The sequence below is a fragment of the Aspergillus pseudonomiae genome (assembly GCF_009193645.1).
Source record: "Aspergillus pseudonomiae strain CBS 119388 unplaced genomic scaffold BDV37scaffold_3, whole genome shotgun sequence".
Taxonomy (NCBI): Eukaryota; Fungi; Ascomycota; class Eurotiomycetes; order Eurotiales; family Aspergillaceae; genus Aspergillus; species Aspergillus pseudonomiae.
Window position 1 is genome coordinate 315,398 of NW_022475995.1, and position 16,153 is coordinate 331,550.

General features: G+C 49.5%; 5 protein-coding genes across 5 annotated transcripts; 3 read left to right on the forward strand and 2 right to left on the reverse strand.

Annotated features, from left to right (window-relative positions):
• Positions 1 to 108: 108 nt before the first annotated feature.
• BDV37DRAFT_278185 (uncharacterized protein) lies at positions 109 to 798 on the forward strand (the record flags this gene model as incomplete). The annotated part of the gene is made up of 1 exon (XM_032085983.1): positions 109 to 798. One exon carries the CDS (start codon positions 109 to 111, stop codon positions 796 to 798), a length of 690 nt encoding a protein of 229 aa, XP_031946536.1.
• A 989-nt stretch (positions 799 to 1,787) lies between these two features.
• On the forward strand, positions 1,788 to 2,524 carry BDV37DRAFT_293818 (uncharacterized protein; the record flags this gene model as incomplete). Its single annotated transcript, XM_032089508.1, has 3 exons — positions 1,788 to 1,835; positions 1,877 to 2,299; positions 2,375 to 2,524. The coding sequence occupies 3 exons, from the start codon at positions 1,788 to 1,790 to the stop codon at positions 2,522 to 2,524; spliced, it is 621 nt and encodes a 206-aa protein (XP_031946537.1).
• Positions 2,525 to 3,632: 1,108 nt separating this feature from the next.
• Positions 3,633 to 5,584, forward strand: BDV37DRAFT_278187 (uncharacterized protein; the record flags this gene model as incomplete). The annotated part of the gene is made up of 3 exons (XM_032085984.1): positions 3,633 to 4,548; positions 4,642 to 5,087; positions 5,144 to 5,584. 3 exons carry the CDS (start codon positions 3,633 to 3,635, stop codon positions 5,582 to 5,584), a joined length of 1,803 nt encoding a protein of 600 aa, XP_031946538.1.
• Positions 5,585 to 5,964: 380 nt separating this feature from the next.
• On the reverse strand, positions 5,965 to 13,308 carry BDV37DRAFT_278188 (type I polyketide synthase; the record flags this gene model as incomplete). The annotated part of the gene is made up of 4 exons (XM_032085985.1): positions 5,965 to 12,355; positions 12,436 to 12,772; positions 12,831 to 13,163; positions 13,215 to 13,308. 4 exons carry the CDS (start codon positions 13,306 to 13,308, stop codon positions 5,965 to 5,967), a joined length of 7,155 nt encoding a protein of 2,384 aa, XP_031946539.1.
• A 555-nt stretch (positions 13,309 to 13,863) lies between these two features.
• BDV37DRAFT_236972 (uncharacterized protein) lies at positions 13,864 to 15,666 on the reverse strand. Its single transcript, XM_032080664.1, has one exon. The coding sequence runs from the start codon at positions 15,594 to 15,596 to the stop codon at positions 14,265 to 14,267; it is 1,332 nt and encodes a 443-aa protein (XP_031946540.1). The 5' UTR covers positions 15,597 to 15,666; the 3' UTR covers positions 13,864 to 14,264.
• Positions 15,667 to 16,153: the final 487 nt, after the last annotated feature.

Below are 16,153 nucleotides of genomic sequence, written 5' to 3' on the forward strand. Positions count from 1 at the left end.
CCTACATATTAAAACGCCTGAGAGCGCGTTCATGAGCTCAAGTTCCGAGGTCGTGTGACATGATACTAGACATCGTTCTTTCCCTGTTTATAGACTTATCATTGAAATATGGGATTTAGCAGCATGCTCGTCGCCATTTTATTAGGTCTCTGCCGACAAACCATAGGCCGCGTACTTCCCATCAACATTGACCGTTTCCTTATTTTTCAACGACGAGGAGCAATGGATGACCCTCAGGACCTGGACGACCCACAGGACCTAGACGACACATCGGACCTAGATGATCCATCAGACCAGGAATTCATCCCATATATCACAAACCCTTCCCTGTCGGCGACTGACCGGACCGTCTTCGGCACTCGAAAATGCACAGTCTTTGGCTACCCCTCCACTGGCGGGGTTCTTATCAAAGAAGCCGATCTTCTCGATATACATTTTCTATCGCTCCCGCTCTCTCATGCATTGCAGCGCTCATCCAGTACCGACGAAGAAGACAGATTCTGTAATCTTCTGCGACGGACCGGTGCGACGTTCTGGCCAAATAAGCAAGATTGGCTCCAAGTACAGGTGGGTTTTAGGAAGGGAACGAAGGAACAAAAGAAGATAATGGTATACGGTTGGCCCACAGATGGAGTAGGTGTGTGGGTGTTGAGATTCAAAAGTATCAAGCAACTGCCAAACGATTTTGGGAGGATCCGTTTTGCAATGAATATGGAGCAGAAGATACAGATTATGAGAGAGTATGGCGCTGTTTTTGTTGAAGATGCCACGCAGGTGGAGGAGCTAAACACGATTTGAGGTCTACATGGTCAGCATGGAAAGGAGCCTTATTTGTTCTAGCGGACATTGGCAGTGAGGGAGCTGCGTCATCTCATGAATGCTGTTCAAGTACTATTCCCTGGAGACTCTCCTTCAGCAGCGCTTAGGGCAATACTTCTTGAAACCAATTGAAACTGCAGAGCAACAAGGCTACTGTCATCGCGGACATAAATAATGCTGGAAAGGGCATTTTGTATCATGATAGGCAACATTGATTGTGAGTGTACATCCACCTAGGAAGTCTTTCTCGCAGATAGACACAATAAAAGAGACAAAAGAGCCTGCACCCTTAGGAAGGATTGGCGAAAAGATGATTTGGTTACATTGAGTCTGGTGTATTTCCTGATTTTCTGCCACAATTTCAAGGCCTCGGTTAGAATCTCGAATATGGAACGTGACATATCGGAGATATTCTTATACATCAACAGCACAGCCCGTACCTGAGCCACGTAGCAAATGAACTGGCCTATAAATTTAGAAGGTCCGGGAGAGATCGGCAACCCCCACAAAGGATCGGCACATCATCACCTGTAATGGATTTCAGGCGTCCTGGAGATATGATCCGCCATCGAATAAAGTTCGACGGTCCTATCGAGAAGGAGAAATGCTACAAAAACACGTCCTCCGCAATATATCATCCAGCCTGCCAAGCAAGATTTGGCCCCGAATATCTCTCCAGAATCAACCATGCGATGGAGGAAAACAGCAAATCACTCCTGCATAGCCCAGAATCGATACTACAGTATAATCAACCGATATCAACTTTGACCTCGTACCAGCTATACTGCGCCGCATTTTGTCTTCTTGGCATATTTGTTGAAAGATAAGATGGCATCAATAGCAGAATCGAAGATATATAAGAGGCATCGACCTCACTGGCTTCAAGATTCTATCTCCGAAAAAGCACTGAATTCAATCAACCCACCAAAACACACTTTTCTACAGGCTATCTTTCCTACATTCTCAAAATGCAGTGGACCACCATCCTGATCGCACTTGGTGCCCTCTCTACCCAGGTATGAACCCATTCACAATCATCTAAACTATCTTCATTCAGCTCACAGAGTTCCTTTCTCAGGTATACGGAGCTGCTACGGGTAGCCCCTTCGAGAAGCTTCCCATAACCGCCCCGACTTGGGAGGTGGAAGTTACTCCAGGCGGCGACAGGGTCACCCTCAGTGGCACCGCGCAAGAAGTGCACGCACAGCTCCTCCAGCTGAATCCCAACTACGACAGCGACTTCCCCGCCAAGCACAGCGAAGAAGAGTCATCCAGTGTGATGAAGCGAGACTTTAAATATGAGAAATACTACTGCTGGGGAGAAGACGGCTGGCATTATTCCCGCAAGCGCGGTGATAGTGGCGACCTACAGAATGGGATCGATTACCTCAACAGCATAGGAGGCACCCCGGGACAGTCCGCTGGCACCTGTGGTCGCGTCAGTTGCTCATACAATATGGCCATCTATTGGTGCAACGCCGTTAGTCTATTTCTCGCTTCTTGCCTTCTCGACTGGAGGGCTGCATCGAGCGTTACTAATGACTTTTTCATATAGAATTCGGAAAAACACTACCTCAAGTCCTTTGGAACTATTGCTGATGGCGCCCAGTTCCTTTTGGACAAGTGCGGTGGAGATCACAAGCCCCATGGGGAAGTGGTCGCCCCTAATCACTGGAGCGTCCGGGTTGTGTCGGATGCCTGTTAAATGAATATAATATTTAATTGTGTATAGTCAAGCAATCAATACTTTTATTTCTTCTAATCCTCATCATTGCCACGTTCCATGTTGTGGAACATGAGATGTGGTTTTCAACAACGGATATAAAGCAAAGTGTATGGGAGCTGTGTAATGAGTTTTTGTACAGTAATGATGCAGCTTCCTGATGGTAGATTAAGATGGCAGAGAATCAACCCGTGAGAAACATTGAGACATCGCAGATCAGTGCTCAGAATATCAGGTATAGCAAACAAGTATCAACACTTTACGGACAATAGTTCGTCACACAATGCCTGTAGATGTTCCATATTAGATGTTCTGTGAATTTATTTCTATATTGAAAGTTTTGATCCAGCTGCGCAGCATAGCTAGAATTGTTTGTCGCACCTTTGCTCTAGGATCTCATATCCTCCTTTTTCATCAGATCATGTCTCATAACCTACTGACCCACTGTGGCACGTTTGACTGTCTCATTGAGCGATGGGCGGATGGACGGAAGTCGTGGCAGTGTGGGATCGATGACTGGGTCGTGGATGAATGAATGAATATAAAAGAATCTTAGCATGTCACAGACAAAGCATAGAGTATATCTTTCAGTTTCCAAGAACAGCAGATTGATATATTGCTAGGATTGGTTCTTTATAACAGCAGAGAGCAACAGTGAGCCATTATGTGGTCTTTGAACTTCTTTGTTTCCTTTATTCACTCTGCTGTGTCTCCATATCGATTAAGCAGGGTATAAGCTCAACAATCTCTGAATCATTGTGTCAATACACCTGGCAAGGATGATGAATCGACGCGGTAGTATCCTATCTCATTGTGAATAGGGCATAATCATGGGAACGTTCGTTCACACTGTATATAGAAGGCAACGTTTGCTCTTGCCTTTCTTTCTACTCCACCCATCTTGTGTGAACCTGCCGCAGAGATCATTTTTTTTTTCCTTTCTAGAGCTATCAGAATCTAGACGCTGAGCAGAGGTATGTCCATTCCATATATGTCTAATCTTGCCCAGTGGGGGTTATGCTCCTCCATTCTTAACTTCCCATCTTATCTTACATTTCGCATTGCAATCTGCGGATATTGTGTTGACAAAATGACAGAAGTGAACCATATCGCGCCTCTGGCCGCAGTGGGCAACACTGAGGACATCCAGGAGCCCGGAACTGGGCAAAACTTCGTTCGTATTCACACTCACTCATCTCCTCATCAAATTACCCCGGTACCTAGCACCATGTCAGGAGCTTTCCAAGACAGCACCACCGCGAGATACTTCAGGGCTGGCGGGCCAAACCTCTGCGAGGCACCCTATAACTACCGCAGCCTCCCAAACGAGCATATCCCTCATGGCGATGTTAAGCGTATCCTCTATAATCGCAACATACGGTTCTTGACGACATCCTTTGTGGAATGCACACCAAGCTACGACGACATAGCAGAGCCAACTCAAGCATTACAAGTTCTGGCACACCGGCCAGAGAACGACACTAGAGAGAACTGGCAGCATGCAGCACGAGAAATACAGGCTCTTCTTCGCAACCATGATCTTGACAATATCACGGTGGATATTATTGATTGGTGTTTAGCGCAGGGCCCCCCCATCTACCCGTGCAAGTCGAGTGATGCAATCTTTCCAAAGTGGGACGCGGTTCGCAATCGAATTTTGCAAGTGGTTGATGTGTCTGGGTTTCAGCTTCTCGGGTGTTATCGGATCGGTTATGATTGTGATGCTGAGAACAGCACCCCTTCTGTCCTAGTCACGGTCGACCCGAAACACAAGCGAGACTGGAGCATCGTTGAGCAGGATATCAGGGATATCCTGAATGGCTTTGACCTTCATATGGTCGATGTGCGCATCTTCAAGGATCGTGATATTTTCTGTGCCAGCCGATCATCGGCCGGAGGGCAAAGTATCTGCCCTATACCTCCTCCTGTTGAAGACGAATGCCCCATGGCGGTGACCATTGGAAGTGACTTGGGTGCTCACAATAGCGAGCGTTATGGTACCTTCGGTGGGTGGCTCGATCTACAATAGAAGTCTGGCTCTGAATGGTAGTAATTTGGTGTGACCTGCCGCTATTGCGTGCTTGGTCACGCCTTCAAAGGCCTTCGTATCTTCGAGAAGAAGGATGAAGCGCTAAACCATATGGAAGCGATGGCAGAGGATCCCAACAATTCAACTCCTGATGCTACTGAGCCCCCCTCACAAGGAAAGGTGGACTGTCCAAGTCTCAGTACAGTGCAATACTTCATTGACTACTATACAGACAGGATCGATCAGACGAGAAACATGGAGACGTTCCGCGCTCTGGAGGAGATGGAAGCGGAAGCGAACCTCCACGGGGATCTAGCAAAAAAGTGGGAATGCCTGAGGGAGAGACTTAGCCGTCTAGAAAACCATCTTGCAGAGCTAGAGGCCTACAAACGAGCAAACAGCTATGAGTTTGGCGAGGTCTGGGCTGACTCTGGTGATGATACTCGAAGCACGACGACAATTATGGACTGGGCACTCCTGAAACCCCATCCAAGTCGCGCATTTCCATTCAATGAGGTATAGTTGGCTATGATACGCTCTTCTCACCTGTGCAGTGCTAAAGTAAACCCTAGTTTCGGTCATTCAAAGCTCTCGGAAGGTATCAACCTATAGGAAGTACCGGATATATCCAAGCCGGTATTGAGCTGTCCAACGAGCAGCAGCTTGCAAAATATGGGTTCCAAACAGGGGTGACCCGGGGAAAGTATAACGAACTTGCAGCTACAGTTTTCACGGTTGCAAAAACCGGCGCAATACGGACAACAGAGGAACATTCAATTCTTTATCAGCCAAACATCACCTCGTTTGAACCCGGTGACTCCGGCTCACTTGTGTACGACACGAGTGGCTGCATAGCAGGTCTGGCCTTTGGTGCCCAAATGTCGGGCCAGATTGTCGTTTTTACCCACATTGACAGCTTGATTGCTGATATTAAGGGCCAGACTGGAGCTGAACAAGTCATCTTTTATGGACAGGAACAGCCAACAGAGGCATACCACGAAGATCCAAACTAAGGTCTTTGGGGCACCATCAAGAATGTGTTTGGGTCTTTGCTTTTCTTTTCTCCTTTTACTTGTCCCTTTTGCTGTTGGGCAGGCTCTGTCCGTCTCATTCGATAGTAACGGCAATCGTGAGTTTGCTATGGTTCATCTTTACGTGTCTTTTAATATGGTGCCTCCCATACCGTATTTCCCTTTCTACTATTGTACCTCTAGGGTTAATTCCATCATAGAATAGGGTATCACACAGCGTTTTAATGTGATGGTTTTTTTGACACAAATAGATCCCTCTACATGGATCGCACCAATCACGGGGATACCCTAGCTTACTCAAATATGAAATGCCTTCAGTTGACCGATGGAATTGTATTCATTCACCGTCTATATATATCGATCTACTTGCTGGCGGTAGTCAACTTGTCACCCACCAGGCTTGCCAGACCCAATATATTCGTCCTCTTATCCATCAGATCTAGGAATGGCACATCTACCCCCATCGCACCATAGATGTATTGACGGAGCTCCGCCGCCAGCATACTATCCATACCAAAATCCAACAAAGGCTTCTTCGCATCGATCTTATCCACTGGCGTGAGGATGATGTTAGAAAGCTTCTTCACCAGAACCACCTTCACCGCATCCGTGAGTTGCGCTTTATCATTCGAAGCGATTGCCTCCTGGATAACCGACGCCTGCGTACTGTTGCCCTGAGCAGACTTCCCCGCATTACGCCTCAGCGCGCACGTCAACACATCGAACCGCGCATCGTTCAGGAACTGCCAGTACCCCTCATAGCCCTGTTTCCGGTGGCCCTGCAGACCCGTATCCTCCAGCCCAGTCAGAATATGCGACTGGGGCATGAGATCATTAGGATGAAGCGAGGTAGGAGGCTGAGTGAGACCAAAGTCGAAGATCTGGACCAGCTCATCTTCCGTGAGAGGACGGATACCTTTACGGAGAAGCAGGGCCTCGATTTCCGGGTGCTCGTGCAGGTATCCCACCTCGGAGACCATTCCGAGGCCAAGGGAGACAGCCTTCAAACCCAGTCCGCGACGGTAGCGCGCAAATGTGTCCAGGAAGTTGTTGGCGGCGCAGTAGTTGCTTTCGGTGGCTGTGCCCAGTTTCCCGGAGATGGAGCTCGTCAGGACGAAGAAGTCGAGTTCCCTTTCCCTGTCTAGCGCGGAGAGGGCGTTGTGCAGGTTCCATGTGCCTTGGACTTTGGCTTCGGTGCCATTGAGCCAGTAGTCGCGCGGCATGTGTTTGAAGATTGCCTCGTTGAGACCCATCGCTGCTTGGATGACCCCTCCGAGAGGGGTTGGTGCGGCTGCCACGGCGCTGTGGACGTCTGCGTAATTTGTAATGTCGCCTTTGATGACGGTGCATTGTGCGCCTCCTGCCTCCAGTTCGTCGATGAGGCGCTGGGCGGCTGGTCGTTGTAGACCTGAGCGGCCAAGGAAGACGAATTTGCGTGCCCCGCGGCTCATCATCCATTTGGATACACTGCGGCCGAGACCACCGAGACAACCAACTAGTAGATAGCTCTTTTGGGGATCTAGCTGTGTCGAGAATTTCTCACGCACGACAGGTACCATCTGTGTTTGGTCCTCGAAGGATATAACGATTTTGCCCATGCGCTTCGCGTTGTTGAAATGGTTAAAGGCCGGTACGAGCTCTGAAACGTTGAATACGGAGAGCGGCTCAATAGGACGAATATCGCCGCTTCGTAGGAGCGAGATGACACGAGTGATTAAACTTTTATAAACGTGATGCTGTGCTGGAGATGCCGACTCGGCCAACATGCTTATATCGAACGCCGTGAAGGTCGTGCCTCGGGAGAATCTTTCCATATTCAGACGGCCCTGGTCAAGAAGATCCCGTTTTCCAATTTCGACAAAGCGGCCGAAGTCTGCCAGGCAGTCCCAGCTCTCGTGTAGGAGCTCGCCGAGTAGCGAGTTCAGGATGACGTCGACTCCGCGCTCATTTGTGATGGTCTTGATGTTAGAAGCGAAGCCTGAGTCGCGAGAATTGAAGATATGGTCCGACTTGATGCCAAAGTGGTCAATTAAGTACTGCTTCTTCTCGTCCGTTCCAACAGTTGCGAAGATCTCTGCGCCTATTAGTTTAGCTAGTTGTATTGTGGCGATACCGACGCCACCTGCAGCGGAGTGGATTAGGATTGACTCTCCTGGTTGGAGATTGGCTCGGTGATAAAGGGCATACACGGCTGTCGAGAAGACCATCAGGACAGATGCCATGGTGTGCAGGTCCTCGCCATCGTGGAGCTTAACACAGCTCCAGGCTGGAACAGTCTCGTACGTGCTGAAGTAACCAGGATACATGACAGCGACCTTATCACCGATACTAAGGTCGCGGACGTCGGAGCCGATGGCAAGAATATGACCTGTGCATTCCAAGCTGCACCGTGCATCTGTGGTCTGGACATGCCCTGCCAGTGCGTTAACATCTTTCGCGTTGAGGCCGACACAGGAGACTTTGACAACCACCTCATTGGCGGCCAGCTTCGAAAGGGCTGGATAAGGTCGTTTCACGAACTGTACTGTGCTCAGCTGTCCAGGCCTCTGCACAGACAAGGCAGCATTACCAACACTCCCAAGTGGCATAGGTGATGCGAGCCCGTCTTGCCGTGTACGAAACTCTCTGTTCATACGCTCGTCGGGAACTATACGACTGATCAGGAGATGGGACCCATTGTCAATATACTCGCAATCGTTGATCAATTCGTTCCCACTTCGAACTATTCTCGCGACATCCCGTGAGATTACTGCAGCGTCAGTTGTTGGATCTAGTTCTAGCGAAAAGATCTTGGTTGAGGGTTGCTCAATCACTACAGCACGAGCAAACCCCACGAACAGGGAAAGGGTGGGATTAAATTCTTCGTGTACTCCTGATCCTGTAATCCAAACAATCCATGCTGCGTGTTCGATCATTCGTTTGAAGCCATCGAATTCCTCCTGTAGGACGCCACCAGCAAGAATAGACCTTTTCAGCTCAGCTGTAGAGATGACTAGTGAGTTTGGAGAAATTGGTATGTGTACTAGGTCTGCTAACGCGACCTGCTTGATCGGCATGCCTAAATCATCGCTCAAATGGCTAGCTAAGTGTTCATCGGCAGGATGCATTGATGACCGGCAGATATGTAGAACGTGGTCGAAATTTGGACTAGAACAACTGTTCACAGCTGGTGCTCCGCGGAGGAGCTGCACATTGTGGGCTGTTTCCGATTGAGATCGTAGGACCGAAAGCCTATCGAAGTTTAAGATGCTGCCGACATCAGGTGAAAGGAAGACCGTTTGATCATCTGTGTAGGAGCCTAGCTCATCCGCCATGGCGATATCGTCTCCTAAAATTACCAGACTGAAGTGGTCGCCTGGTGATGCAATCCGATACTGCAATGATCGAAGCCCTAATGGAACGATGTACTTGTGGACCTCAGCAGCCTCGAGTTGACCGTCTGGGGTCAGGCGCCCCATGGAAAAAGAATTGAAGCGCCTGTAGATACTGGATGCATCAAGCACTTCCAAGAACGCCAGCGTGATGAGAGATAAGTCGGTCGAGAGGCATAGGATATGAGCATCTGGGTTTTTATGCACGATTAAGTCAAGGGCTGCTAGCATGTTGGCCTTGGACCCGAACGACCCCAGATCAGATCTTAAAAGAACGTGATTGAGTGCTGATGAAAAAGTGGCATTGTCGTGTACTTGACTAATGTCGGGCTTCCAGGTGACTCGTGTTATGGGGTGCCGCACCTCCATCTTTTCGTTTCCTATGTATGCGGTGACGTCTACATCTTTGAAATGCGCCACAAGTTGCTGCTGACTATTGAACAAGGCGCTATCAATCTTATTGGTGGCTTGGCCTGTTACCTTGGACATAGAGCGAATTGTGCCTTCGTCAGTGGGACTAGAGGGCAGGCTGATCCTTACAATTCCGAGCTTTGTCGGTACTTTACCAACCATCGAGTGGATTAGGCCACCTGTGCATGCAATAAGGGCGACCTGGAAGAGGTTGTCCAGCAATACAGGATGTATGAGGTATCGGGGGTGGGACTGTGCTCCCCCAACAGCGGGGGCAAGCGTCCGTGTCCGTGCTTCTGCATACAATATACCCTTGGGGTCAGGTGTCTGGATGTCATGCATGTGTTGGAAGGTTGGTCCAAATGCAAGACCAGCATCGGCGATACTCTCATACCACAGCTTCGTAGACTGGGGGGCCAGGTGACAGTCTCTGGATGGAAGCTGTGTACTGCTGGTCGCTATGGGCTCTAGCCTTATCGAACCCTTGGCCCGCACTGTGGGGCCGTCCTCAGAGATGGACGAGATCTGGAATTCCCACCAGACCTTCGACTCTCTAATATTTGAGATTGGGAGCGGACGGAGCTCCGTATAGAGCTCGATCGACCCCTGCTCCGGTAATGGTAGAGCCTTCAGTAAGTCGACATGCCGGAGCACTACGGACTCGCCCGCACCGTCCGCACCAACAGGTAAAACCTTTTGCATCAGCGCCTCCACAGCCATGGATATATATCCGGTGGCCGGAAAGATGACAGTATCACCCAGCCTATGGTCACGTAGCCATGGGACATTTTCAAGCTGCAAGAGGTTCCGCCATCCAAACGTGGTCTGGTTTCCGCCTGGTACCTCTCTACCCAAGAGCTCGTGTCTGGGGTGTGTGGTGTTGCGCCATTCACGGCTAACCCGAGATTCATTCCATGGTGTTTGTTCATAATGCCATGGATATGTCGGTAAGTCATAGATGTACCTAGGTATGCTACGGCCGTAGGTATGATCGAGCTTTGAGAAGTCCACTCTGAAACCCTGCACGAAAAGCTGACCAATAAAACCGAGCAAAGAGACCGAAGAATCTTGACCTCGGCTAAGGGTGGCAAGGTAGGATGTAGACTTTCCAAGGGTCTGCATGATGGGCATCTTCAGGGCCGCATGTGGTCCGAGCTCAGCGAACGTACAGTGGCCCATCATCTCAGACAGGGACGCAAGGCCTTCGCTGAAACGGACTGGCGATTCCAGATTTGCACGCCAGTACGCTGCCGTACGGACATTCTTCCCTTGGACCTCTTGGCACATGACAGTGGAGTACATGTGGATGTCATGCAGCTTCAAATCAGGGATATCCTGCGCCCCAAAGGTCAATGCCCCCTTGAGCAGCTCCTCGTACATGGCACCAATGGCAGCCATATGGTGGGAGTGATAAGCCTTGCCATCAGTCTTCAGCTTACGAGCAAACACACCTTCATCCTGTAGTGATGCTAATATGCTATTAATGGATTCGCTATCCCCACTTATTGTCACGCTTTGCGGTGAGTTTATGCATGCGACCTTGACATTTGCATTGAAGCCAAGCCTAGTGATCCACTCAAGTGCATCATCGGAGTGCAAGCCCACAGCAGCCATTGCGCCTTCAGGTGCTGATGCTGTCACTGAGTACCCTCTGTAATATGCGATGACGATAGCCTCGCGAGCTGTCAGCAGGCCTGCTGCATATGCAGCCGCAATCTCACCCGACGAGTGTCCAATGACGCCCTGTGGAAGGATAGACCAAGAGCGCAAGACGTTGACCAGACCAATCTGGACAGCAGTGGTGATAGGTTGCGCGAAGGCTGCCAGGTTCAAGGGACGAGCCTCTGAGCTATCCATTAGAATATCGCAAATCTTCCATCTAGGGGCATGGGGCAGGATGCTCAGTTCGTGATCGAGCTGCTGAATGGTATTTGCGAAGACCGGGAAATGCAACAGCTCGCGGGCCATTCCCTTCCACTGAGCACCCTGTCCAGTGAAAACAAATGCGAACTTGCTATCTGCCATGTTATTATCTGAGTTGGCTAGTGTCAGGTTGTCGACGTGGATATCTTGTGCAAGGGTTGCCTGTCGGGCAATGACAAAGCCACGGAGACCAAGATGCGATCGCCGTTGCCCGAGAGTGTAGGCAAGATCAGCAACCGAGACGGCTGAGAGATTCAATTCAGACAGTCTCTCGACTCTCCCTTGCAGAGATGCTAGCTTGTTTGCAGACAATGGGAGCAAGTATGGCATCGAAGGGGGCACACTATGCCCGTTGACTTCATTAATTCCATTACTGGCGTGACTATTAGGCTGACCATCCATTGAGCCTGTTACATCACCACTCCTCTGCATGGGCTGTCTGCAAGACACGTTGTTGGTTTGACGACCAGCCTCTTCCAGAATTCCGTGAGCGTTGGCGCCGCCGAAGCCGAAGGAATTAATGCTGATGCGACGTGAGCCACTTTCTGATGGAAAGTCCGTCATGCGAGTGACAACTTCTACCCCCCATTCCTCTGTTTTGATTTTGGGATTCATCTGCTTTACGCTGATGGTAGCGGGAATCTGACACCGCTCCAGAGATAGACTCGCTTTCATGATGCTGAGCAAACCACTCGAGGCTTCTCCGTGTCCCAGGTTCGATTTCACACCACCGATTAGCATCGGGCGGTGGCGTTGATCTTTCTGAAAGACACGAGAAAGACCTTCAACTTCAATCGGGTCTCCGACACTTGTGCCAGTACCATGAACTTCGACGTAGGCAGTATCTGCTGGATTAAGTCCGGCACGAGCATAGGCCTTGCGAATAACTGCTTCCTGCCCGTCGACACTGGGCTGCGAGATGCCCGGTGTTCTGCCATTGCTGTTTACTGCAGTTGAGCGGATTATGGAACGAATCGCATCTTTGTCACGGATGGCATCGTCCAGTCGCTTGATATAGAGCGCACCGACGCCGTCAGCTCGAGCGTAGCTGGCCCCAGCATAGATTTGTCAACCAGGTTTGTCCGTTGGGCAGTACCGGACAGAGGAGAGTGAAAGAACTTAACTCACCCATCAGCGGAAGAATCGAACGTTTGGCACTTTGAAGCCGGTGAAAGCACTCCACCCAGTGAGGTCCCAACGTGCACCTCTGGAGTCTGAATGAGGTTAACACCGGCCACGACGGCGGCATCACATTCGCCGTTTTCCAATGCAGAGCAAGCCATATGTAATGCATAGAAGGATGAGGAGCATGCAGTGTCCACCACGCAACTCGGTCCTTTCATGTTGAAAACATGGCTGATCCTATTTCCGAGAAGGGTTGGTCCCATACCCAGGTGAGTGAACCTGGTCATGTTCTCCACATCCTTGGTCTGCATAGCGATGAAGTCCGGCGTGAATGAAGCGACTTTGGTCTTGTCAGTCGGCCAATTAATTGACGGGGATCCAACTGGCTGGCCACGCACCATAACATCCCACATTCGCACCTGACACATCGTCCAAGGTAACGCCAGCGCTTTCAAAGCTTTCGAACACAACCTCAAGCAGCTTCCGCTGTTGCGGGTCCATATCTGCAGCCTCTCGGTTGTGAATGCCAAAGAACTGGTTGTCAAAGTTCCGAATGTCTTCCTGCAGGAAGCACCCGCCTAACGCTACTGTAGTCGACGGTTCATCCTTGCTCCCGTGAAAGCTGGCAACGTTAAACCGTGACTTGGGTACCTTGCCGGCTGCTGAACGTTCTTCCGCTAGAAAATCCCATAGCTCGGATGGACTGGAAATATCGCCAGGAAAGCGGCAGCCTGGAGTATACTCGTCAATAGTTGTCATCGTGATCATAAAAGAATACTTACCAATGCCAACAATAGCAATCGATTTGTTATTCGACACAGCCGGCTTCGTGTGGCCATTCTCTAAAGGGGTCACTTGGTTTTGGAGTAACTGCATCTTCAACTGTATTGTGTGATCTTGGATGAGATACTTTCTGTGTAATGTCCCAGGGTTATATGCCTAGTGTTTTTAGCCCTGTCTGCGAGTGCGCGTATAGTCATATTATAGATGCACATGACAACCGCCATTCTTGCAGTGGACCGGTGCACCCAACTCGGCAATTCCAAATATGACGAAAGATGGCGCTCCAGATGAGGAAGCTGAGAATTTGAGAAACGGCGAGGCAGATATGGGCGCTTACACAGTGCATGCGCTGACAGATCGGCAGCTTAAACTCGGGACTCGGGAGTCTTCAGCCCCCACCCTGAACGGCTGAGGGTGGGGGCCAGAACACTAAGGCAGCCCCTTGCAGAACTCCGCATGCTCAGAGTACACAGCCTACTTGCCCTTGCCCTGCACAATGAACCGTATGATACCTTTATATAGCACTATAGTGGCTACATCTAGCACTGAAAGAGAAACTGTTCTTACTCGCAATATCTTCGATAATTCAAGCCATTGAAATTACGTGAGAGGTACGAATAATCGTATGTCTTATGTCATTTAAGTACAAAAAAATATAACTACATACAAGGGTAGTAACCTGGTAGAGCAACAGCATCGAGCCAGATTACGCACATGAAACCTTAGCTCATTACATACCGTTCGCATAACCACTGAACGCAAGGTCTTCACGCACATCAAAGGGCGGGGTCGAGTAATGTCAGCAATCTGACTCATATAAGCCTGTATCATTCTCAAACCCCTGTAAATAAGATGATGTATGTACCTCGGCGGTTACAGTAGCCAAGGCTTTAGATAAGAAATAAAAGAAAAAAGAAACAAACAAGGAATTTTCATTCGTCAATGATATAATAAAAACATTGAATTGGCTGTAGGTATGCAACCATAGGACCGTTTTCCCATGTACCTACGTGTATCTACGTGAGCTAGAACCCTATTTGAGATCCTCATCACGCCAATAATTCCTCGGTTAAAACTTTCTGAACCTCCTCCAGGTACATGCTAATGTGTGCTGGTTCCTCATACCCATCGTTGAAGCTGTACACGAGCCGCAGCTGGTCGCGGAACGTGTATATGAAAAACATGGTCATGCCGAGAACAATCTCGACGCCCAGCTTCACGTCCAGAACCTTGGCCGTGCTGCCATATGTGTGCTGTATATACCGCTCGACGATGCCCAGGCTGCTGACCTGTGCATCTCCAGGAATGGGGCCCCCCTGGTACTCGGGCATCTGAATAGCTTGGCAGAGGACGCGTGTCATGTGTGCGTGCAAGGGCAGGATCTCAGGGTCATTTTTAACACTGGTACCATAATAATTATCCAGTGTGCGGGCTGTCTCCCAGAATTGCGAAGGTAGGTCCATGTTTAACGGAAGAGGTGTGTAGTAAACCGAAGCCGCGTACTCGTTCGTGTTGTAGGGTTTTGGGAGATATGGTCGCAGGTTGAACAGCCCTAAGTTTGCATAGTGGGATAAAGTGCCATTGGGATTAGCATGTTTGATAATCGCCTGGATGTACGCTGCGTGTACGGCAGAGGTAACGCTGATGCCTTTTTCTTTGCATATCTTGATAATTGCTTCTGTTGTCCGCGTGGGGAATGTCATTTCGACATTCTGGGACCGGCCGGCAGGTACGGTGCCAACTTTAGACACTGGGCCAACGCCCGGAGCTTTGGTCGCATACCCCATGAGGAGAGCTGTTGCTTTCTCAGTCTCCTCTGGCGTCGGCTCAGATACTTTGAGCACTTCCTCAATGGAGGGTGCCAATCTGGTATGTTCGTCACCGAATGTAACCTCGACTGGAGTTGTCAAGGCTGTTAGATAGCGGTCCCAGAGCAATAGTGTACCGGTCCCATCAATTGTGTAATGCTGAGCGCGCAATACAAGCTCCGATGACTTCGGAATATAGTACAGCGTAACTTGCTTGATCGGCTCAACATTGCGGCATAACTCCTCTGCATCTGCAGCCGATGAGATAACAAAGGTCGAGGCAAGCCAGTTCTGCAAAGCTGCCTCATCGGGAACCTCATAGACCATCGTCGTGCCATCAACTACGGTAGCGATCTGGGGCTGTTCAGACCGTAACTGCTTCCAGGCGCGCTTTAACGCAGATTCGATGTCAGCTGGGTTAATATCGAGATCAACCCTCAGCTTAGAGAAGATGGTGTACTGGTGGCGGCCATCGCAGTGGGCAGCTGACATTGACCCCGTATAGACAAAATAACCCTCCATTCCGGTGACAGGGCGCTCCCAGCGGCGCTCTGATACTTTTGCCCAACTCATGACTGCTCGGTACTCCTTGTTTGTGAAATAGAATGGGATAGCAGAATTTGAGGCCTAGGATGACGTGAAAAATGGACAGAGATATGGCGGGTGATGCATTAGGATCGTGACAGTCTTAAATCCTCCCCGAGCATTGCTAGGCAGTTTATCTAGGCAGACTTGGCTTTGCCCCCATTTAATGTATACTTTCCCTTTGTGTTCCTGAGACCCCACAAGGGGCCGTGCTGTGATCTCCGCCCATACTCGGTAGTGCATCCTGGTTCTCTGATTGTCTCTCAGCCGTTCCGCTGAACTTGTATTGGCACTAGTCTATTCTAGGAAACAGCTGCGAGCATCATTTAAACTTGCAGACTTGTGTATACAAACTGGTCTAAGATAGCTTTAAAAAGGGTTTTCTTTTGAATTTTACGCTTTAATAACTCAACAATTTATATAGAAACTGATACTGATATAGTTTATAGACTATAAAACTATGTTAAATTGATGCCACTGCATTCCACAGGACCAAAAGGTCATATAATTCTGAATTCAAATTGTCCTGGAGTATCTATACAGCA

Coding starts and splice junctions, on each gene's coding strand:
- BDV37DRAFT_236972 (XM_032080664.1), bottom strand. CDS start 15,596: ATGAGTTGGGCAAAAGTATCAGAGCGCCGCTGGGAGCGCCCTGTCACC.